Here is a 25,727-nt window from a genome sequence, read left to right on the forward strand (position 1 = left end):
GTCTTTTTGAGACAGGGTCTCCCTGTAGCCCCAGCTGTCCTGGAACTCACTGTGTAGACCAGGCTGGCCTTGAACTCACAGAGATCCGCCTGCCTCTGCCTCCCGAGTGCTGGGATTAAAGGCGCGCGCCATCACAACTATACTTTTAAAGATGTGTTTAACGGTCACATTTTTTAAAAGTCCACATACAATACAAAAGTGCAAAACAAACACCCTACAATACACAAATCCAACAGTGTGGTGAGAGATTTCATAATGAAAATGTGTTTGAAGACGCATTGTCTTTCCTTCTATTTCAGTAATTAAAATGTGCTTTTGAAACCACTGGCCAATACATAAATACTTAAAATAAGCCATGGAATTATACAAATAAGAAATCTTGCAGTTCAAATAGAATCTAACAAGTTAGTAACTTAAATGCTTTAACAAAACCCACATAAAGTACATCACATTTTTTTCTCATAAAATGTCAGGCTTTTTAAATTTTTTTCGTAAACTTTTAAAAAAAAATAAAAACCAGCCAAATACTTAAAGTAGTATGTACATTTAGATTTTGGTGGTGATTTATACTTTAAAAGAAACAGCTTCCTTATGATTTGCCTCAAGTTCTGGCGGAAATGCTTGCAGAAACTAGGAACAAAGCTCAAGAGAAACACACGCAAACATTGATTTACTTGGTAGCAAATGGTGTTCTCTGACAACTGAAGGGCAGACAGACTCCATTACAGTGAAGCGGGCTATTTCAAATACACAACACTTCACATAAAAAAATTTGAAAAAAAAAAGTTTTAAAGAGCTAAGCATCTGCATCCAGGGACAACAATGCCGAATCTAGTGTATGATGACTTGAAACAAAAGGAAATGCCCACAGGGGAAAAGTATACTTCAATCTAAGTTTACTTTCAGTCAATAATCCAGTAAGGACTTCCTCTCAGTACATACTTCCTCTCTTTCCATAAGGCTGGGCCTGGAAGCCAGAAAGTGTAGGTTGTGAGGGAGTGAGGTTAGGTAAGTAACTGCTCACAGTTTAAAGACACATTAACTTTTGGCTTCCCTCTCAATATGCTAATAGTTGTGTCTAAAAAAATATGCAAATCTTAGAAAGGCACCATTTCTGGCTTCTTTATTATCTGTAACCTTTGGAAACTAATCCCATCAAACTACAAAATTAACAAATGTCTTGAAATCTGTATACTAAATAAATTATCTCTAATTTCAAATTCTCATTTATCAGTGTACCACTCAATCTTAAAAAAAGGAAATAGAAGGAAAAATGCAGCTCCAATGATAGTCTTACTCCTTTCTTTGTAACAGGAGACTGTACACCCACCCACATCCCAATCTCAAAACGTATCATTTAACTGCCTTGGTCATGGACATTTCCATGATGAGATTTTGTATTTTGTTCCCATGGTGTCTGTTTGTCTGGGAAAGACCACGTTTCCTTTATTTGCTCCAGCTGATGTTGGTATGTCCTTCCCAATATTCTCCATCCTCATCTTTCCTCCTGGAGGCATTTCTTCTGGTTCACTATCTTCATGTTCATTAAAAGTTGCTGCTACAGAAAGGGTTTTTGGAGCAAGAGTTGGAACGGTTTCTTAGGATTTGATCCAAGTTTGATGGATATGGCTGATGCCTTCTTTTTCATCTGACTATCCATGGCAAATCCAAACCTGGAGATCTTTGTAGGCTTTGTTGGGAGGTCTACAGCTTCTTCAGCTGATCACAGCACTGTGACTGGAACTTTCCGCTTCATTCCTGGAAAAAAGTCTTAGTTTTCACAGGCCTTTCTGCTTCTTCAGGTTCTCTAGAGGCTCCAACTTGCTGTGGCTTCTCAGGACTCTCCTCTACCAGCTTCCCATGTGCCATCTTCCCTGCAGCTGCCTCCCCTCAATCATGTCCTTTTCTTAGAAGCTACTGCTGAAATACCAAATTCTGGTGGCTCAAGTTATCCAGAAAACAGTGCTGCTTATAAATGAAGAAACGTATGTGTATACATGGTTGATGGGACAGATGACATGCTGCAGTGTGTGACTAAAGCTGTCACTTGGCCTTACAGTACAGTGCTCTATTATTTTACATAGCTGCAAGCCTAATCACAGGATGTATAAGAATAAGGAATGCCCAGAGGTAGGAAACATACCAGGGCAGGTGCTCTAAGCCATCTCTATAGCAATAAGGGTCTGGAACAGGATCAAGTTAGACATGGAAAGGTATAAAATAAAGCACCAAGAAAATAGAAGCATGAAATTGACTGACAGAGGAGAAGAGGAATCAGAAACAATTACAAGTTACAAGTTAAAAAGGAGAAAACAACAGTACTATTGTTTAGTACTAGTGATGAAAAAACTTGAATATGGACATTTAGGATGCCTTACTTTGAGCCATGTACATTTTGACTGGAGTATACCAGAATATAAATAAACCATACTTATATTAGTATGTAAAATCCAGATGAGCAAGGTATTTTGTCCTTTTGTTCTGCTGATATATTCCCAAGTGATCTGAATAGATCTGAATAAACATTTGCTGGACAAATGAAGGATGATCAATAGGTACTACATTAGGCAGGCAGGGAAAAGAAGTTCTGGTATACTACTGTTCAGTAGGGTAATTATAGATAGCACTATACATTCTAAAGAGACAGATATTAAAAGCTGTCACCAGAAAGACCTGATAGTTGCTTGAGAAGACATATGATGAACCTGATTTAAACATTACTCAATATATACCTGTATGGAAACATTATATATTGCCCCAGTAACAGGAACAGAGTTTATTTTCATGTACCACTTCAAAATAAATGCACCTGAAAGAATTAAGTGCATCTTACTTCAGTGTTTCAGCAAGAAAGAAGCTCTGCTGTACATCGTCATGTGTGGGTGTGGCGGAGTACACATCCTTGACCCCGGAAAATCCACCACTGACACGGCAATACTTCTCAATAGCCTGTGAAGATCGGAGGAGAGACTTAATTCCATGAATTTCAACTGCAAAGGATATGTCAAAGAAAATCTGTTCAAAGAATACATTATTTGTAATTGATGATATATTAAGCCTAAGAACAATATGTTATCAAGTAGAAATATTCTCATACTATAAAAATAAATGTGAGAATCTCTTTCATTCTTTAACACTATACTCTTTCTACAGCATCTCATATTTTCCTGGCTTAATTTGGGCTATTCTCTCTGAATTAGAGACCTGTCTGATACAATAAAGCCCCATTAACTCTGACAAATCAAAACAGAAGTCAGTTGATAGTAACAGGGGAGATGAATGGCTCAGTCAGTAAAGCACTTGCCTTACAACCTGAAGACCTGAGTTCAGATCCCGAGGACCCGAGTTCAGATCCCCAGGACCCATACAGAAAGCTGAGTGTGGTGGTATATGCCTGTAATCCCAGAAATGGTGAGATAGACAGAGGCAGAGACAGACTCACTGGAGCTCACTGATCAGCTAGCCTGGACTGCTTCGTGAAGATCCAGGCCAATGAGAGACACTGTCTTATAAGGTGGAAGGCACCAGAGGAACAACAGCCAAAGTGGGCTTCTGACTTTTACACCCATACCCACCCAAACACTATCACAGCCCCCCAATAAAACTAAATTTCAATTTAACCATTTCCAAGAACAAATTATAATTTACAACATGCTTAAAAAATTATTTCAGAGTTTTCTACAGCAGTGGAAGTAAGAGATAATATGTATTGCAACCATAGACTGTATCGAGATATTTTTATTTCCACAATCTTGTAAGAGTTAGGCATTACAGATGATACAAACTAGCAGGAAGGGAACACCTACATGCCTATCACAAGAATGGCTACATCTTAAGAGTCAATAATTATGAAGTATTTCCTATGCTGAAGGTCATTCTGAGAGCCTTACATGCACTGACATCTAATTTCATAGTCCTAGGAAGCTAACAGCTCCACTTTTCAGATGGAGAAACTGAGCTGAGCTATTGTTCTACATTAACTACTACGTAGGTTCTACTGGTTGATCGGAATTTAAATTTCTTAATTTATATTTCATTTTGAATCTTTGAACATGTGTAAATCAAAAAGAATCTATTTACAACTCCAAGTCAAAGCCACCAAACATGCTGCTGGTGTAGGCACATTCCCCTTCAGAATTAGAGCATTTGTTAAAAGCTAACAGCACCATGGCTCCTCTTTTCCTACTTGACCCAACACCGATACTGTGCACTGAAGGTGTTACACCTCACTATCACTGCCACAGCTGCTGCTCCTATTCCTCTGGTCCTAAAAAAGCTAATTAACAATAAGTATTCAAATTCTTAATTTTACAGCTCTGTATTTATTATAGCTGTGTTTAAAAGCCTTCTTACTGAGGGATTTGGTGCTTTTATCAAAGTAATTTAAATATTTTTTTGAACACACCGATTTTTAAGTCCTAATCTTAATGATGACGTGGACAACAGATCATTAGGGGCTGAAGAGATGGTTCAGCAGTTATGAACACTTGCTGCTCCTGTAGAGGACTTCATGTCTAGTTCCCAGCAATCACGTTGGGTACCTTACAGTCAGGTGCTACTCCAGTTCTAGGGGAACTGACACTCTCTTCCTATCTCCACAGGCGTCCCCCACATACACATAGTATATGTAAATACATGCAGTTACACACACACACACACATACACAAATCAATCTTAAAAAAAAAACAAAAAAAAAACAGACCATCACTATATAAACTATCAGAACAGTTTAAGTCGAGGCTGGTTTCAAACTCACTAGGTAGCCCAGGCAGGTTTTGTGGCACTACTCCTGCCTAGCCTCATGCACTACCACATTCAGTGAGAAAGTCTAAAGTCTATATTTTAAAAGTAAAACAGACTGCTTCCTTTATTTACTAACTATTATAAATTCCTAATTCCATACATCTCTCTCACATAGACACACACACACACAGAGACACACACACACACACACACACACACACACACAATTTAAATTTTCAATTAAAAAAAATTTTTTTTTAACATTTACTGATCCTCTAAGGAATTACTCAGAATATAAGGTCAAGTGGGCAGAAGTCATCCACCCAGGCTATGAACTGGGGCTAATTTGACATGGGACTAATTTTTCTTCCGTGTTTAAAAATAAAGATGACCTCACAGAAAATAAAGCTGCTTGTTTTGTAAGAGTACTGAAAAACTGCCTTTTGAATAATGCCTTATAGATCTTCAGTAATAATTATGAGTGAATACTATTATCAAAATGAACCTAATAGAAAGCAAAACAGGATGCTAAAGCTTGTTTCCAGTCTGAAGAAACTTAAATTGGCTGACAACAGCTTCACCAGAGAAATTCTCAAAAACGAAGTAACAGGGATGGGGATCCGTGGGAGGCCTTCCATCAGTAACAGCACAGACAAAAGGAAATATTGTTGTATTTACCAATGCTGCTTCCCAGCCCCACTGTCTGTATCTTGGGTCGTGAGTGAATCTCCAAAGGTACCAATAGGTTTCAATCACTTCTGGGCGGAGGATGTAATATTTTTCAGCCTGCCGGACAGCCACAGCCTCCACTGCACCATCGAACTTGAATGATTCAGGACCTAGTTTTAATGCTATGACAAAAGAAATAAATGAGCAAAACAAACAATCTGTGTTTGCTTACAAGAGTACTCTTCTCCCTCAAAGAAAAGGACAGGATGCCATTTTTTCATTTGTGGGTTTTTCTTCCTATTAGTTTCATTTTTATTTATTTATTTTGGAATTGAAAATTGAACCAAGGGCCAGTTAAGGCCAGTGCTCTACCACTGAACTACATCCCTAGCCCTGAAGCAATTTTTGTTGTTTTGTTTTTATTTTTACTCTTTTGCAAAATCAATCATTTTAAAAGAAAGTACCATTTTTGGTTTTTTTACAACACAATTACAGATATTTCTATTGCTCTGATATGAAATATCTTTTCAGCATATACACCAAAATGCTGCTAAATATGACTCTATCAACAAGAGTCTGGTAGTAAACTGGAAAAAATGCAAAGCTAACTATAGCACAGTACATAGTCTATGTAGTCTATACCCCCCCCAAAAAGTGCAATTTTTCAAAAAATTAAGTTAATTTTTAAGTTCTTTTTGCTAGAATACATTTAAGAAAAATACTTCAAAGCTTATACCTTGAATCAGATTTAGTGGCAGATTAGTGGCAAGCTGCAAAGGGAGAAAACCAATGAGTGGTCCTACCCAGCTGTAAAGTTTAATAACCACAACAATGACTGGCACAGCAAACTACCTCTATTGGTGCCATAGTGGCATTTTTATCTTGGGGGTGATCAACATCTAACTGGACTTAAAGCCGGACCAATGAGAGGGAACTCATGTGTAGTACTGTAAATATCACCAAATACACATGGCTGGAGAAGTCATAGATCCTAGAGAAAAACCTACATCTGCCACATTCAAGACAAATGTAATTTCTCACTGAATGCTAAATACGTTGGCATTTACAGACGAGTATGCCTCTCACCATTCATCAAAGAAGCTTCTTTTTGCAACAGACTGAAACTATTAGAGTTCCACAAACAGTCACACACAGAGAATAAATGTCTGTGAGATGCCCAACCCTAAGCAACACATCTACAATGAAACTTCTATACCTAAGGCTCATGGAACATAGCAGAACAGGGGGCAGAAAGACTATTAATACATCTCTCAACTCTCACCAGCGAAGCTTCCTCATGTAACAGATAATGATTAACACAGAAAGTCAAAACTGGCCAAAATGGGAGAATAAGAGTTGTAGAGTCCATGTCATGAGACAGACTCCTATGTTAACCCTCAGCCACCAGGTCTCCTGTGGAAGAGGGGCAGAAAGTCTGTAAGAGTCAGGGGTGGTAAATAACACAAGGAAACGGAATTTTCCAGGCAGCTGGGAACTTGCTCATATGAACTTGCAGCAATGATGACAGCATGTGCAGGATTAATGCAAATTCAAACCATACAAAAACCCAACACAGAAGTGGGGAAATGGGTAAGACGCCCCAACCTTAACTGAGGAACTACTGGAAACTGATCACTGCTGGGGGAGAGAGAGTTGGTCTTCCTTATGGAAGTGATGCTAGATAGTAATGACCAGGCTCCAGTGGATGAACTCACACTGAGGGACATCTAGGGACACAAACTTGACTTCTATGACAACATATAACATATATGGCTTTAACATACATGACAGAATGCATGCAATCAGGTGGGGGCTATACAGGTGCAGATGGGGGAGAGGTTCTAAATATGATCAAGATGCATTGTAAGAATTCAATTAAATTTAAAAAAACCTCTTCTATTTAGCTTACTGATAAGGTCTACCTTAAATGAAGTATAATTTGGTACGTAATAAATGGTTTAAATGATGATAAAGGGCTATGTGTTTATGCCAGTTTCATACCATTTTGATTACTATAATTTTGTAGCTTAATTTGAAATCCTAAAATGTAATGCTTGCAACATTGCCCCCCCTCAGGTCCTTTTGTAATTCTGCAAGAACTTAAAATTTTCTTTTTTTTCTTGTATTTTTGTGAAAAGTATCATAGGAATTTTGGTAGGAATTTTATAGTACACACTCAAACTCGTCCAACCCATGAACACAAATGGCCATCCTCTGTCCATCTGAGTCTCCTTCAATTTCTTTCATCACTATTCTGTAGTTTTCAGCAGATTGTTCTCTTTGCTTAGACTTACCAAGTATTATTATTCTTCTGTGTGCTGTTTGTCTGTGTGTGTGTGGAGGGGGTATGCACATGTGTGGGAGGGTACATTAGATGTCTTTCTCTAGCACTCTCTGCCTTGTTCCTGTGACACAGGGTCTCTTGCTAACTCTAGAGCTTGCAATTTTTCAGCTAAGCTGACACAAGCTCCAGTCATCCTCCTGAGGTCTCTACCCTTCAGTGTTGGAGTTATAGACATGCCCAAGAGCACATCTGGCTTTTACGTGGGTACTGGAATTCTAATCCTAACTCTAGTCTTCTTGTTTACACAGTAAATACTCGTAAGTGCTGAGCTCTCTCTCTAGTCCCAACTATTTTATTTGTGATCCTATAACGAACAGGATTCTTTTCTTGATTTCTTTCTCCAATAGACAACTATTAATATAAAGACATGCCACTGACTTTTCTATATTGATTTTGTATTCTGCTACTGTTCTGAACTAATTCTGACAGGTATTGTGTGCAGACTTTATTAGGGTTTCCTACATATATAAATCATGTCGCATACAAATAGGAACAATTCTCTTCTTCCTGATTTGGATGCCTTTCAATTCTTTTTCTTGTCTCACTGCTCTTGCTAGTATCCTCCAGCACTACATGGAACAAACTGAGTTCAGTGCTGGACTAGGTATCTAAGACTGTCTCAAGAATACATAAACAAATTGTTAAATGGTGCAACATCATAAGCACTGAGAGAAGAGTAACCCTCAGTCATTTGGTCTAGATTTCTTGTGCTTTTCCTTCCTCAAAAGAAGAATGAAACTTGAAGGAAAATGAATAGAACTAGAAATTATTATATTAAGTATCCCAGACTCAGACTGACAAACACCACGTTATCTCTGATAATGCAGATCCTAGCTTCTAATTTACATGTATACATATGTATTTATGTGGGAATAAGAGTAGATATAGATCATGAATCTAGAAAGGGGACCATGACAGGGAAAAGAGGCTTTAAGACAATGGGAAGGGTAATAGAATTCACAAGGCTTGAGAGGAAGAGGGACCCCTGAGGGAGAAGCCACAAAACAAAGTATGAAAATGTATGTATGTGTGTGTGTGGGGGGAGGGGTTCCTACAAAACAAAGCATGAAAATGCCAAAATGAAATGTGCTACATTGTGTACTTTTATAAAAGGAAATTTAGAGGGCTGCTGGTACTAAGATCAAGTTTTTAAAAGTTCAGAGTAAATTAACTAATAATTTCCAAAATAAAATCAGAGCTACAGTAGAAATTGGCTGTGAGGAAACAGCATTTTGAGCTTCTTACCGAAAAATTATTTTGCTTACTGGTCAGGCTTTTCTTCACATAAGAAAAAACACCAGGTTTTTCCTGCTAAGTCTGGTGAATGAAAAAGGGCAAGGCTAAACGACGTATCTTACCTCACCTACGGTTAAAATAAACTGGAACAATGTCCAGTCATCAATCTAGTGTCCCATGTATATACCATGCCGAAACCCTACGAAGGCACTGCTTAGCTGCATGAAAAGGTTCAGCAATCTTTTTCATAAACCCAGCTAAATGTAAAACCTGGCCATGTTTACCACAATGGTGGACTACACTCAGACGATTCAATTTTGAATTAATTTAAACCCTAATTCCAACAACAGATCAGGTGAAACCAACCCCAAGGCAATAATTACATTACTAATTGCAAAAAATATCTAAGGAGAAGCAGATAGGTCTTCAAAAATATAGAGGCTAGAAAAATTACAGTACAGCCCTAAGAAATGTAAAACAACTGGGAAGAGTAGAAGACCAGGACTTATGCAAAAATCTAACCTGAGATTAAAGACAAGTCAAATCAGAGCAAGATCTAAAAGAACAAGGCACAAATCAAATGCCTTTTGGGGTATATCATGACAAAGGGGGTCAAAGGCTCAACTCACCATGTAAAACTATCAGAACAAAACACAGCTTAGCAATGCCAGCTTGAAACGAGAATGCTGAGAACACAAAAGGGCACCCTCATTCCCATGAGCTTCTCAAAGGCAGGGGATATATCTTGCTCACACTTTCTTTTAACCTGTAGGCACAGCATAGTTTTCAGCATAATATGGGCATTCAGCGCTTAATGGAACACATAATTGTAACAAATATATTTTTAGCATACATGCCATATCAAATTCTATGTTTTAGCTCTACCATTTACTGTCAGTTCATATGACAAAAGCACACCTAACCACAATCAAGTGTCTACACCAGTCCTCATGTTTCACAGGTTTGAACTGCACTTTAAAAAAAATTTATCAGCTAATTAGGTTTCATTATAGCATTTTCCAAACAAAATCTGTTTTTCTGTTTCTCCATTTCTTCCTTACCCCTCCTCCTTCTTCACTACCCCTCCCTGTCCTGTGTCCTCCCATGCCCAGGAGCCTCCTTTTCACCTTCATGCCACTAGAGACCTCTGCCCCACCCGTCAACACCTCTTGCTCCCCTCTCCTGTTCTCCTATTTAGTCTACATCACTCTTAGGACTCTTTATTTATATACATGCAAACATTAAAAATTAGGATCTGCATATGAGAGAAAACATGCAATTTTTTTCTAAATATGACATAGCTAGAGAATTTTAAATGTGTAATCATTCAGTATTATAATACTGCGTATCAGAAATTCGTACACAGGTTTATTTTTAATGTATATTTTTATTGAGTTTTTGTGCATTTCATATAGATCTCAATCAACGTTAGACCCCTCCCCCATCCATGTCTGCCCATACTCCACTCCCACCAGATTTCATGCATTCTGACACATATGTTAAGTTCTATCCAGTCAAGCATTTGTACCCAAATGTCCCTTGATGCAAGTTCATCCACTGGAGTCAAGTCAGCTTACCTAGAGCCCCGCCTTTAAAGAAAATCTATTCTCCCTCACCCAGCAGCGATCAGTTGCTAATAGTTTCTCAACTAAGGTTGGGACCTACTGTCCATTTCCCTTTCTATGCTGTATATTTATTATTTTTTGTCAATTTTTTATTGAATTTTTGTGTATTACATATAGAACATCTTAATCATTGTCATCCTCCCATAGCACTCCCCCACCCCACTGGAATGCATACATTCTGTTATTTGTGTCAAGTTAGTGTCCCCAGATGTCCTTCAGTGCAAGTTCATCCACTGAGGTCTAGTCAGCTATCTAGAATCCCGCCCTTTAAGAAGATCAACTCTTCCTCACCCAGCAGTGTCAGATGCTAATAATTCTTCGACTAACACTGGGGCCTGCTGCCCATTTCCAATTTCTGTGCTGGATTTCTGTCTGCTTGAGTTTGCATGGGTCTTGTGCATGCTGACACCATTGCTACAGGTTCATAGGAGAAGAATCCCAGTAGCCTGTAGGACTCATTTCCATATGGTCATGAACTCCTCCCTGGATCTTACAATCCTTCTGCCCCCTCTTCTGCAATGGTCCCTGAGCCCTGGGTGGGTGGAGTCCTATCCAAGGACCAGCATTCTGCAGAGTCTTCAGTTTCTATGCTTTGGCCACTTGTGACCTTTTGTGTTCCTGACTCTCTGTTTTATGAGAGAGCTTGATGGATGAGAACCATAGGAGACAGGTATTATCAAAGGAGAAATGGGGAAAATGGGGATACATTCAATGCGGAGGGCATGGAGGGAGGGTTAGACAAGGAGAGAGAGAGGAGAGATAAATAAGGCCTAGCTCATGTGAAAAACCAGAGGGAACTGTATTAGTCCAAAAACCTACTGAAAAATTATATATACAATATCTCTATATAAGTCTATGTGTATAGCTGAAGGCTACGTAACAAGAAACATGCCAGACAGGAGAATTTCCTTTGAGTTGTTGGCCAGCATAGTCCATGAGAATCCCAATATTACACAGGTTATTGCCACAGTCCTTGCTTTCCTCCTAGAACTTCAAGGTAAGACCGTATTGCTGAAGACAGGACATACTTTGGACACAGGATTTGGAGCAATGGAGCTGGAACTGACCTGGAAGCTACCTTCCTGAAGGCTAGCTCTCATAGCTTTGCCACTAAAGGAGAACATCAATCGATGGTCCAGCCCCAGCTTTAAGGCCTAATAACCACATCAATTACTGGCACAGCAAATGACACTGGTACAATCGTGGCACTTTTATCTTGGGGGTTATCAACAGCTTCCTAATTGGACTTAAAGCCCACTCAATGGGAAGAAACTCATGTGTGGTTCTATAAACATAGCTGGAGAGGACACAGGTCACAGAGAAAACTCCAAGACTGTCATATCCCTAGACAAATGAAATTTATTACTAGGCACAAAATATGGATCCTTGTATTTACAAACAAGCAGCCCAGTCACCACTCATCAAAGGAGCTTCTTTGGCAACAGATGGAGATTATTACAGAGTTCCACAACTGGTCACACACAGAGAAAGACTGTGAATTGCCCAACCTTAGAGGCACATTTACAATGCAACCTCTACTAGACCTAAGGCTCACAGAACATAGAACAAGGGGTAATGAGAACACTAATGCATTTCTCAATTCTATGCTGTGTTTTTGTCTGATTGAGCCAGCATGGGTCTTGTGCATGCTATCACCATTGTTGCAAATTCACATGAGCAAGTTCCCAGAGGCCTGAAAACCTGTTTCCTTATTTCATCCATTTCCTGCAAACTTCAACAAATGCCTCTGGCAAAACTTGCTATGTCCCTGAAAAATGAACTTAGATCCACATCTTTCTATGCATAAAAACAGAAAACAATTCAAAACGAACCCAAAATGTTAACTTTAAACCTGAACCACTGAAACTTCTAGAGGAAAACACATGGAATAAACTTCAAGTTACAAGTATAAGCAAGAACATTCTGAGAACAGCCCCAAGAACTAACAAATGGAATTACATGAAATTAAGTTTCTACATAGTAAGGGAAAATATCAGCAGGGCAAACAGAGAGAATGGGAAAAAATCTTTGCCAGCTATACCTCAGACAGCGGGTTGAGTATCTAGCATATATAAAGAATTGCAAACATAAAACTGCCAACTAATAAATGAATAGAGTTCTCAAAAGGGACACAAGTTGTCAATAAATATTGTTTAATATTACAATTAACCAACAGGGAAATGCAAATTGAAATCACTTTGAGATGCCACCTGACCTCAGTCAGAATAGCTATGATTAACTAAATAAATGATAAAAAAAACAATAGCAAAGCTGTGGGGAAAGAGGAACCCTTATCCACTGCTGGTTGGAGTAAAAAACCAGTGTGACCACTATGGCAACCAGTATGGAGGTGTTGCTGTGATGAAATACCCTGACTAAAGCAACTTAGGAAAGGAGGTTTATTTTAGCTCATAGGTGCAGGTCACTGTCTGCAGCAGTGGGGAAGTCAAGGTGGGAGGAACTTGAAGCAGCTAATCATATCACATCCACAGTCAAAAGCAGAGAGCAATAAATTAAACTAATGTATGCATACCAGGGCTCAGCTCACGTTCTCCTCTTTAATGCATCCAGGACTCAAACCCAGGGAATGGTGCTGCCCACTTTTAGGTTACGTCTCTGAACATTGGCAGAATCAAAACAATTCTCTACAGACATGCCCACAGGCCAATCTAATATACACAATTCCTAACTGAAATGCCTTCCCAGGTGGTTATAGATTCTGTCAAATTAATAATTAAAACTAACCGTTCAGGAGAGGTTCTGCAAAAAATATTTAAAAACCTACCATATGACTCAACTATTTCACTCCTGGACATATATCTGAAATACTCTATATTCTACCACAGATATCTGCATATCCATGTTTACTGCTGTACTAGTCACAATAGTAAGGAAACCAAAGCAACCTAAATGTCCATTGACAGGTGAATGGAAAATGAAAATGTAGACCACATACACAATGGAATTTTACTCAGCTGTTAACTACATTTCAGGTGTATGATTGACATTCCATGTCATCATTGTAATTTTTGTTGGCTTCTATCTGTAACTCAGATCACTCAGATACCAACGCTAAACCACTCTGAAATATCACTGCTTTAATATTCTTCAGAGTTACATTTTTAAAGAAATGGAACCACTCATTTGGATAATGAGAGAACTGAAGGGTCAATTTCATCATGAGTTTAATTCCTTACTATATAAAAATAACTTCAGAGATTTATGAAGTAGGATAAATTATAAGCCAATCATATTTGTGTTATGGTACTTAATGACAAATTAATCCTAAACAGAAATCCAGTTTTATAGAAAAACATCAATTCAAGTTTCTGAAATCACAGCTAGAAATTACTACTTTTATAGGCTTCCAGGTTACTAATTATTTCACACAGAAATACACATTTGTAAAGCCAAAGAAAACCAGTTCTAATTCAGTGTTTCACGGCCCTTTGTCCATTACTGCACTCTGTAGGTACTGAACATCTATCTATGAATGTATACGTTACCTATGCCTTAAACATGAAGTATGACTTCACTTTCCCAAGAACCAAATTTGTCAACAATAAAAACCATCTCAATCTCTAGATGAAAACAGAGTATCAGAAAATATATATATATATTTCCAAAGTAAAGCCAGAGGGTCTTTTTAATCAAACAGACAAAAATTACTATTAAGTAAAAGCCAAACTGCCAGCTAGCCAGATTAGCAACTGAACTTTCAAGGTAACTATGATTCTCTTTTGGTTGCTTTTATTTTCTTAAGTGTATAGGCATAGCAATATAAACTAACAGTTTGGGATTAAAACTAGTAAGCAATGTAACTCCATACAAATATTTTACCTTTTGTCTTTGCAACAATCAGGTTCCAAATATTAACAACCCCCCCCCCCACCATACACACACATAATAGGGGCTGGAGAGATGGCTTAGTGGTTAAAAGCACTTGCTGCTCTTGGAGAGGGCCTGAATTCAGCTCCCAGCAACACAGTGACTAACAAACACCTGTAACATGGGTTCCAAGGGCTTCAACACCTCTTCTGGCCTCTGAAGGCACTGCACACACATGGTGTAGGCACGGCACAAACATGAAGGCAAAATACTCACACACATTAAAAAAAACAATAACATAATAAACAATCTCTCCCTGGGATGTTTAAAAATGATGCTAGAAGCATATTCCTGAAATTAAAAATTAAGAAACATTATTTGCTATTTTAGTGTCTGGTATTTTGAAGTGAACAGTACCAAATATATTTGCTTCCTAATTCCTGGAAACATTTAACTTAGAGGTTATTTTAGACTGATAATTATGTTCATTAATATTCTTACCAGTTCTGTCATATGACTCATGACACGTTCGTGCAATTTCTGCCCCTAGCTCTAAATAATGACCAGCTTTATCCTTTCTTGAGCCATCTGCTCCTAGAGCAAACATTCCCCCAGCAAAGCAGGCCAAGTGCCCCATCTTCCTTTCCAAGTGTCCATTCTTCCATTCGCCAATAAAGACAAGACCTCCTCGGGACTTCTTAATAAGATGTTTTTCTATAGCCTACAAGAAAGAAGATACAAACTTTTAGAGGCAAATTAATGCTGTGCTGGTTAGTTTTAGCTGTCAATTTGACCCAACCTAGAATCACCAAAGAAGAGAGTCTTAATGAGGAATTATCCAGATCAGGTTGGCCTGAGAGAATGTCTATGGCGGATTGTCCTGACTGTTCATCCAGGTGGGAGGACCCATCCTGAATGTAGGCAGCACCACTCCAAGGGCTGGCTCCTGAACTGTGTAAGAAAGAGGAATGTTAGCTGAGCAAATGCACAAACAAGCAAACAAGGGTCATGTACAATAATTACTCTCTCTGCTCCTGACTGCGGATGTGATGCTCTAACTTCCTTGACTGCCCCATGAAAATGGACCATAATGTGGAATTATAAGCCAAGTAAATGCTTTCCTCCCCTCTGTTACATTTTGTGAAGGTATGTGCCACAGCAACAGAAATGAAACTATGAGTAGTAGAACACAAACTATGAATTTGTGAACATTTATTTCTGGATATCTGGCTATCAGAAAATCTTGGTATTATGAAACTTTATTAAGTAGTAATTTTCCTAAACTGGAGACTTAATTTATAACAAACAAAATTTTTATTGAGTTATCAAATTAAACAAACATCCTACTCGCTACTATAAGACAGAATAGGAAGGGGTGATGTAGCCTTGGAGTGCCTTTCTACATACTATTACCTACATGGCTTGTATTTTAGAGCTAAAGGAAATCCATAATGATCAGTCAACTGAGATCATCTTAAGAAGTGATAAACCAAAAGGTTCTTCATTCAAACTCTATTTCACGCAACAAAAACTAAAGAAGACTAAATAAGTTAAAAATAAAAAGATCTTAATATTAAAGTTAAAATTATCTGTTTTCCATGTAATTGTGTCACCTAGCCAAGTACTTTTAAAAGGCATGAGCCACCTTGCACATTTATAAAGCTTTCAAAATGAACTAGAAGCCAGGCATGATGGCACACACCTTCAATCCCAGCACTGGGGAGGCACAGGCAAGCGGATCTTTGTGAGATCGAGGTCAACCTAGTCTACATAGTGAGTTCCAAGCCAGCTGGGCTACAGGAAGACCCTGTTTAAAAAAAAAAAAGACCAAAATGAATTGTAAGTTTAAATATACATCCCTTAACTCCTTACTTTAACTGAATTTTCAAAGTAAGGCAATCTGTCTTGGATGGTGTGCCATGGACATAGGGAGACTGAATGAGAAACAGCCCATCCTCCTGGAATGTCAGTTTTTCTAAGACATAGGGGTAGCAAGGGAAATATTTTACACTACACTTATATATAAGAAAAAGTAAAATATAACAATCACATTTCATTTTTAAAATGAGATTTCTGAAGAGCTTTGCTCCTCTGGACTATGTCTTCAGACTTTACTGGGAAGGGCTATGCATTTATTTTCTGCCTTTTCTATGAAAAAGTATAAAAAACTGCATTCATTCAGTTTACTTGGGTAGAAATCACTGCATACGATTAGTGACTATACTTTTCTTTCTGACAATAAAAAGGTTTCTTTCAAGGATTAATTTACATTTTCATTATGGGTTGTTCTCTAACATGCTTAATAACATCCAGTTTTGGAAAAATCCATCTTACATTCTTTGTTAACAACAATGCAAGCTTTACAGAATTGTAGGGATTATGCCTTCATCATCTTAAGATTTCAGAAGGCCTATTCTAATGCATCACACACTCAATAAATACTTAGCAAATAAACAATTTGACAATGGTGCTTGCAGATACTTAGATTTGAAGGGTTAGGAAAATGGGCGGTGACTGATAACCCAAAGATAAGGGATTACCATTGGATTTTAAGTTTTTGTTGTTTTCTTTTAACCATGATTCTCTGAAGCACATAAAAAGGTCAGTCTTTCTAATAGGGGGGCTAATGTTTCATCGTTACAGGTCACGTGAGATCAGCATGGCTTCAACTCACAAAGTACTCTACTCCATAAATGCTGAAAGAATTTGTTACAAATTTTTCTATCATTGTGTCCTTTTGTCATTTCTGTCCATTACAACACAAATCTTACTCTAAGACAGTCGCGCACATACTCATGAACTCACTAGAGCTAAAGAAAAAGGAAGCTGGTAGGTGAAAATGGGTTTTTTGTTATGAGCTACCTTGGGACTCTGGAAATTAATTGTAAGGCCCACAACAATGACTAAGATGTCATCTTACATCAAATTCCAGGCTGCTAAATGGCAGTTAGGAGTAATTTTATTACTCTTTGGTTAAAAGGTATTTAACAAGCATTCACTAGTACTGGCATTACTACTTTGCTACCAAAGGATCTTTAAAAATGCATGTTTCGCATACTATCTTAAAAATCAAAGAATAAACATAAATTTGATCATAATATAAAACATAACTAACAAAACAAAGATAAAGAAACCAGGGTTATGGGAATCTGAAGGGAAAAGGAGAAGAGAACAGGGATGGAAGCATCTTAAATAGAATAGCTCAGAAAAATGAGTTTTGAAATGACATTTTAAATTAGAATGCATCTTACAACATGTAGTCCTATCTGTTGTGTGCATTCAATGTGCTGTTTTAGCACTGAAAAATACTGTCTCCTAACAGTATGAATATCTATGGAAGATAAACTAAGAATGCAAAAATACATACTTGAGATCATGCTTTGAAATGAAATTTTATCACTTATTATTAAGTAATAATAAGGACCCATTATTTTGTGTCCTCCCCCCCTCACCGAGCTGAGGACTGAACCCAGGGCCTTGTGCTTGCTAGGCAAGTGCCCTACCACTGAGCTAAATCCCCAACCCCATTAGGGATCCATTATTATTAAATAATAATAGGGACCTATTCTAGATTTAAAAACTAATGAAAACAGGTTGGAGAAAACAAATACAGATTTACACATAGCAGATGACATGCACAACACACAGCAAATGAAAACAATTTAAAAATTTAAGGTTAACTTTCAAAACAATATCACACTTATCAATGCATATAATATTTTTAAAAGAGTAATAATTTTAAAATAATAAAAATAAGCCAGGTATGGTGGTGCACACATTTAATCCCAACATTCAGGAGGCAGAGACTGGTGAATCTCTGTTTGAGATCAACCTGCTCTACACAGTGAGATCCAGGCCAGTCAGGGTGAGATCTTTTCTCAAAAATAAATAAATATAATAAAAAATAGCTTTTCTTTTGGTAAGAATTAAGAAAAATCAAAAACTACTTTTAGGTTAAGTACATTGTAAAAAACAAACTATGAAAAAAAATCACTTGCTACATGCCACATGTCACTTCTTGCAAAAAATTAAATATATTTGTTAAGTACTTACTAAGTACCAGTTATATTTTGGTATTTGTGCTAGGTGCTGAGACAATGAGAAATTACTCTCTCTGCTTAAAGGAGCTAAAGGAACTAATGGATATTTTCAATACAATGCTACTGTTCTAAGTATAGTCATAAAATTTTCTAGTCTTCAATTTTAACAGTAGAGAATAAAACTCCAACTTTTTCAAAATGTAAGACGATAAAAATTTTAGAAACCATGTATTTACATTTAGATTCTTGATTATGCCTTAATTCCTTAGTTAACATAATCCTTCAACAAATGTTTACTAAGAAACTACAATGGACAAAGCACGGTGTGCCACACATTAACTTCAACATCAAAGCATTCTTTTAAAAAATGCTAAGTGGGGCTGGAAAGATGGCTCAGTGGTTAAGAGCACTGGCTGCTCTTGCAGAAGATCCACATTCGAATCCCAGCACCTACATGGTGGCTAACAACCTTCCGTAACCCTAGTTCCAGGGGATCTAACACCTTCTTCTATTCTCTGTGGGCACTGCATGACACAGGTGCACCTACACACATGCAGGCAATACATGTATACACATAAAATAAAAATAATAAATAGAAAAAAAAATTTTAATTAAAAATAAGTCAAAACCATTTTTTTAAATGGAAGGAAATTAGATTCCTACAAAGTAAAGGACATAAAATGGGTATTAAGACCCTTGGCTTGATTTTTTAAAAGCACAAAAACTACAATGCTGAAAACTGATAGCTATATCAGAATGAACAGGTTGGATGGACAGGAGGAAGTAATATACATATTAAACACCGTGATTAAGATAACAGGCTCTAGCAGGCTGTGGTGGCACACACCTTTAATCCTAACACTTGGGAGGCAGAGGCAAGTGATCTTTCTAGTTCAAGGCCAGCCTGGTCTACATAGTGAGTTCAAGGCCTGCTGGAGCTATAGGGAGACCCTGTCTCAAATCCAGGCTTTACCATTTACCAGGATTGTGACCTTTGACAAGCTACCTGATTTAATTGCTCCGTAAGGTCTTCATTGCTCCGTAAAGGGATGATAATGATCAAATCAGATCATATATGTAAAATGGGCTAGAACAATGCTTGGCTAAACAAGTGAGCACCATCACTATTGACTCACAGGCTCTCAATGTGTGGGTTTATGTGTCACTTGAAAGAAGAAATGTTTATGGAAATGTATGAAACCAGAAGTTTTTGCAGTCTATGTAGAAATTAACTAAAAGTAACTAAAATAGAATTTTATAAATATACTACACTAAACTCTGTTTTCAACAGTTTCTTTAAAACATCACAAATAAAAAAAGATTTAACACAAGGATTTTTCTATCCAAATTTTAACCAACTCTACAGTGAATGCATACAATCAAACATTTATATATAGTGTATTTCCAGAATGCATTTAATAACATGGTTCTGTTTCTGTCTAGTCACTATCTAACACTCAGTACATACATTCAATGTATTAAGTAAGAAAATACTTCAACAGTAGTCACCTCCACAGCATCATCATACATCCTTCTTGCCTCATGGTCTGTTTTGTCTGACATCAGCCACGCTTTCAGTAAGTACTCATAAAAGCTATCTCCCAAACCACCAACTGATGTATGATCTGTAAAAAAAGAAAAAAAGAGAAAAATACAGGTAGGGGAAGCAAAGACAAAATAAAATTAAAATACTATTTTTCAATTATAAAAACCATTTATAGATAATTAAAAATCATTCTGATTTCCAAAATATTCCAACACAGTCCCACAAGAGTACACATGACCCTGCTCTTGTGTACATACATACATCTAATTTTCTAGAAAATCTTTTCTTTTTCTATATGTCATATTGTAAATATTTAGGACCTTTTCTTGAATTACACTATTATCCATCCAAACTTTTCCAGAAGTGATATAATTATCACAAAACACACCTCTGTGTATGAAAAGAAAAACAATGTATTTCTTATAAACCCTTCAACCAATCAAAGAGTACTCTCACAGTAAGGACAGGGTGGACTATTCCATGGTTTGTGAGGAAAACTTGGAATTCATTTGCCAGAAAACAATATATTATTATCTTTAGCTCACAGAGGAAAAAAAAAAAAAAAAGCGTGGATGATTAAAAATTTAAGAGTAAAACTGTAAGTAAAGCAGAAGAAAATAATACTTCCTATGACACAAACTAAATTAAAGACAAATTAAAAGAAGAAACTGAATGGGGAAAAGTACATTAACACACATAACAGGAAAAAAGGTCATGGCCTAAGCCAAGACCCCTGACAAAATGAAATTCTATTATCATTTATCAAATCCAAGCATTTTTATGTTAAAAATTTTATCACATTTATTTACTTGTGTTATGAGTGGGCATGTGCCTGCCACAGCACAGGTCTGGGGGTTCTCCCCATCCACCATGTGGGTCCTGGGGATCAAATTCAATCCTCAGGCTTCCAGGCCCAATGAGTGATGTGTGTGTGTGTGTGTGTGTGTGTGGCCACAGGGTGTGGTGTGTGGTGCTGAAGATTGAACCCAGGGCCTGTACACAGGACGCAAGGACTCTACCACTGTACTGTATCCCCAGTACTCTCCAAGTATTTTAAAAGACATAATACTCAATGCTGACAATACAGTTCATAATTGTTGGGATTCAAAGGGAATTTTGCAGTAGCCATCAAAATTTAATGTATGGATTCTAGTTCTCCAATTATCCTGTAACATCACTTGAGAAGCACAAATACAGATGTAAAACAAAGTTCATTATAGAACTTCTTCCATTAGTAAAATGTTAAGCATAACCTGAAATATCTAGGGAAGTTGCAATATAAACGACTATATAAATATAGTATGAAGGACCACATGATAATTAAAAATAAATAGGGGCTGGAGAGATGGCTCAGCAGTTAAGAGCACTGGCTGCTCTTGCAGAGAAGCAGGGTTCAATTTCTAGAACCCACATGGCAGCTAACAACTGTCCATAACTCCAATTCCAGAGAAATTCGACACTCTCTTCTGACCTCCATGGGCACTGCATGAAACAAATGCTCTTACATACATGCGGGCAATACATTCATAAAAATAAAAATAAAGAAATAATCAAATGGGTCTGTAATCTTACACTGAAGGGTACCTATTTTGATTCTGTTAAATGTGGAGGGAACAGGCTCAGAATAATATTTACAGTTTGACAGTGCTAAGAAATTATATACTTCAAGAATGTTAGAGTACATATACAAAGTGTTTGAAAAGAATTGCTAATAGTGATTATCTCTGAGGAAAGGGGCCTTAAATTTCAACTCCCTGTCTAAATATACTACCTGAATACATGTAACTAAAAATCTGCTTTTGTTACAGAAAATAATAAATGGGGAAATGGGCTATGATCTACCTTAAGTAATAAATCAAAAATTCTAGTAATTCACATGTACCTTAAAGACCTTTTTATTTCACTTATTTTTTTCAGCAATCACAAGCACATGTATTGATAAATTTTTACACATGTATACACCTGTGTGGTGGTTTGAATGAAAATGCTTCCCATAGGCTCCACATATTTGGATATTTTGTTCCCAGTTGGTGGCACTGTTTTGGGAGGTCTTAGAAGGTGTGGCCATGCTGGAGGAAGCACGTCACTGGGGGTGGGCTTAGAGAGTTCTTAAGCCTTGCTGGATCTCCAGCTGCTCTCTTGTTTCCTGCGCCTGCTTAAAGATGTGAGAGCTTAGTGTCCCTCCTCCTCCAGTCACCTCTACAGCCATGCCATGCTTCCCTGCTGTGGTGGACTCTTGCCCCTTTGGAACACTAAGCTCAAATAAACTCTTCCTTCTATAAGTTGGTTGGGTCAGTGTTTCTCTCACAGCAACAGGAAAACTGACTAATACAACCTGTAAATTTTTTACTTCTCAGAGGCACACACAGCTTCTGGTTGCCTCCTCCCACTGTCCTTATGACAAACTAATATTCCTCCAAACTACAGTTTAGGGAACAAAAGGATTTTTTGGATTTACTAACAGAGCATAGGGTGGTGATGGGGATAATTTACAAAGGTGTGGGCACATGTGGGCTTCCTTCCCACATTCTGGCCAAGATGGCGAAGGCCACCCCTTCTCCGGCTTCTCCTATCCCTATCCTTAGTCCCTCCTGCTCATGTAGCTAAGGCCAACAGATGGGGTGGGAAGAATGACTGATTCCCTCTGCCCCTCCCCTCCTACAGAAGGTCTATAGTCAAATTAGTTTGTGGTAACTGAAGTAAGTGGGTGAATCCCAGCTGGAGAAGAAGGCATCTATCCACTGCTTACCAGTCTAGCTTGCCACTTGGAGGACAAGGTCATCCAACAACAAAAATAAAATCAGTGCTCAGCTATAAATACAGTATTATATTAAATATTTAATATACATTAAATATACACATTATATATTGTATATTAAATACAGTATTATATACATATATTATATACATTTTATATATTAAATACAGTATATTAAATATTTATTATATTAAATATATTAAATATTAATACTTCCTACACCCTAAAAGACTTCATGCAGCTTTCAGAGTCTACACGCAATCTCTAGAGATAACCAGTTCTCTGACTGCCATCACCAGAGATTTGTTTTGTTAGCATTTGCACTTTTATACAAAATGTCCATTATTTTCAAGATTCATTTCTTGTTGTTTTGATCTTTCTAAGACAGGGTCTTCTGTATCCCCAGCTAGCCTGGAACTTGCTGCTATGTAAGCCGGCTGGCCTCGAACTCACAGAGATCTGCCTGCTTCTGCCTCCCAAGTGCTAGGATTAAACGCTTGAATCACCATGCCCAGCCTTCAACTAAGATTTGTTAACTTAAATGCTGCTCTCTTTTGTTTTCCACCTACATATATAAAGACCCCTCTGTTTTATGTAGGCTTCTGAGTCCCTTAAAGTTAATTGAGTATCATAGTACATAGCTGGAGGAGAAAACAGGGCTATAATATGATAGCTTACTCAATTTCAGACTGAGTAAGTCTACAACTACATCTCTGATAGGATTCAATATAAAACATACTTACATTTAATAATTTTAAAATGATGGTCAAATGATGATGGGCTTATAGGATAAATTATAGTTAGACGCTAAAAAAACTAACACTTTTATAATCACAAAAAATCATAAAAGTTAATCCTTATAAAGCACTGAAACAATACAGAAGTTAAGAGCAGAAAAGTAGAGTCACACTTAACAGGCATACGCAATGGGTTTAAAGGCTGCTGATGCTTTGGGGTCACACTGTTTAGTAATTAGCAAAGAAACAGCAATTTTACATTTGGAGAGGAACTTTAAAACAGATGGATCAAAACAATGATGACGAAATAGTCTCATCACAATTTTTCAATCTCAACTTTGTAGTTATTTCAAAGTCTCTTGATTCAGGCAGTAACATTACTACTCTGCCACTGCTGAGTCTTTTCTTTGGGCTGACTCTGAAATTGAGCCAAAATAAAAAATTCTTCCCTTTAAGTTGTTCTCAGGTATTTTGGTCACTGTGACAGCAAAGTAACTAGTATAATGACCACCCATCAAAAAACTACTAGAGGGGGGCTAGAGAGATGGCTCAGTGGTTAAGAGCACTGGATGCTCTTGTAGAGGACCTGGGTTCTATTCCCAACCATCCAAATAGAAGCTAACAACTCCAGGGGATCCAAATACAACCAACATACCACCCAAATAAATCAAAAACACCATTAAACCTAAAAACTGACCACCAAAACTCAACACAATCCCACAACCAACACAACCACCAACAATTAAACACAACCCACCATAAACAGGAGAGGGCCTTCTTCTGGCCTCTGCAGGTACTGCACAACATGGGTGTATTATGTATGCAAGCATTGCATGACACAGATGTACTTATATACATGCAAGTGAAATATTTACACACAGTTTAAAAAAAAAACTATTAGAGGACATGCTCTTAGAATTAAAAAAAGAAAAATCCAGGAGACTAGAATGACATATGATAGCCAGGAGGGTGGTGAGTTCCAGGCTAGGTGGGGCTAGAGGGAAACCTTGTCTCAAAATCAAATCGAAACAAAACAACAAAAAGAAGCAATGACAGAGAAATTAAGAGTCTGAACCACAAGTTCAGAGTAAGGCTAGGAAATGGAGCAATAAAAGGCATGGCAACATTTCCATGTGGTTTAGAAGGAAAATCAGTAGATATTAGAAACATAAAGATCAGGATACTGGTTCAAATCTAAGAACAAGTGTTAAAAAGATGTATGTTGTATATGTATGTGTTTCAACCAGTGAAGAAAAGAGCATAGAGCAGCACGGGGGGTGGGGTGTGTGTGAGGAGGAGCTATTAGGAACTGACCTTAAAAAAAAAAGATTAATTCTGGCCCAAACAGCTTCACCCTTCAATCTAAAATAAAAACACTGGACAAAATAAAACAGTTTTCAAGGCAATGAACATCAGACAAGGGAGGATGTCATCTCTGAAAGATGGAAATGAATCCTGTTTGCCACAGGTCATTGCCCCCCCCAAAGTTAATGAAACAGAGCCCTATGGGTCCCCTGAGTTGAAGAAATGAAGCTTGGAACTGAAGGATAGGTTAGTATACCAAAGAAGAGAAATCTGCACAGGAGAGCCCCAGAGAATTGCAAAGGATTCCCTGTAAGCACTCATAACAGTGCACAGTGTGTTCTCATGAGAAAACTGCCTAAGACTTGGGAAAGAACTGGGTCAGTCAAGGAGCACCCTCATTTCCCCAACATTTCCTGTCTAGCATAAGTCACTTAAAAAGAGTATTTCCACCAATGTCTAAATCCAGGAGCTCCTGACTCCTCTCAAAAGCTTTCCTGCAAACACAAGTATGCACAGTACACCCGAATCTCACCCAAATATGACCTTCCCAAGGACTCCCTCCATCTCTTGCTAGCCGAGTGCAGATGAAACCAATGTATAGAAGCATACTGCCATACTGCAAACTTCAGGCACTTAAAGAAAAGAACTGTCAGTGCTCAGAAATCTTAAGGGCCTGTGTGTGCTGCCTTTGTGTATACAAGCTTTACTCCTTGCCTCATCACACTGGGAACCCTTCTGTGCAGTTAGTTACCTTTGTGCTTAAAGCACAAGTCCCACACCAGTAAAGACTCACTACCACATAGTGCTTGCTTCTTCATGACTTATATAACAAAAAAAAAAAGATTTATTTTATGTTTGTGTCTGTATATGTCCACATGTGTGCAGGTGCCCACAGA

General features: G+C 37.7%; 1 protein-coding gene and 1 pseudogene across 1 annotated transcript in view; both read right to left on the reverse strand.

The window, feature by feature from the left end:
• Man1a2 (mannosidase alpha class 1A member 2) overlaps positions 1-25,727 on the reverse strand; it is a 157,484-nt gene that overhangs the window by 11,518 nt on the left and 120,239 nt on the right. Inside the window, exons 9-12 of the mRNA XM_008832931.3 lie at positions 19,995-20,110; positions 14,947-15,166; positions 5,422-5,594; positions 2,834-2,949 (exon numbers count right to left, since the gene is read on the reverse strand). Of these exons, the coding sequence (XP_008831153.1) occupies positions 2,834-2,949; positions 5,422-5,594; positions 14,947-15,166; positions 19,995-20,110 (625 nt within the window). The remainder of the gene's footprint in view (positions 1-2,833; positions 2,950-5,421; positions 5,595-14,946; positions 15,167-19,994; positions 20,111-25,727) is intronic.
• Positions 102-2,826, reverse strand: LOC115070325 (annotated as a pseudogene).

The sequence above is a fragment of the Nannospalax galili genome, unplaced genomic scaffold, assembly GCF_000622305.1.
Source record: "Nannospalax galili isolate Female #2095 unplaced genomic scaffold, S.galili_v1.0 scaffold1951, whole genome shotgun sequence".
Taxonomy (NCBI): Eukaryota; Metazoa; Chordata; class Mammalia; order Rodentia; family Spalacidae; genus Nannospalax; species Nannospalax galili.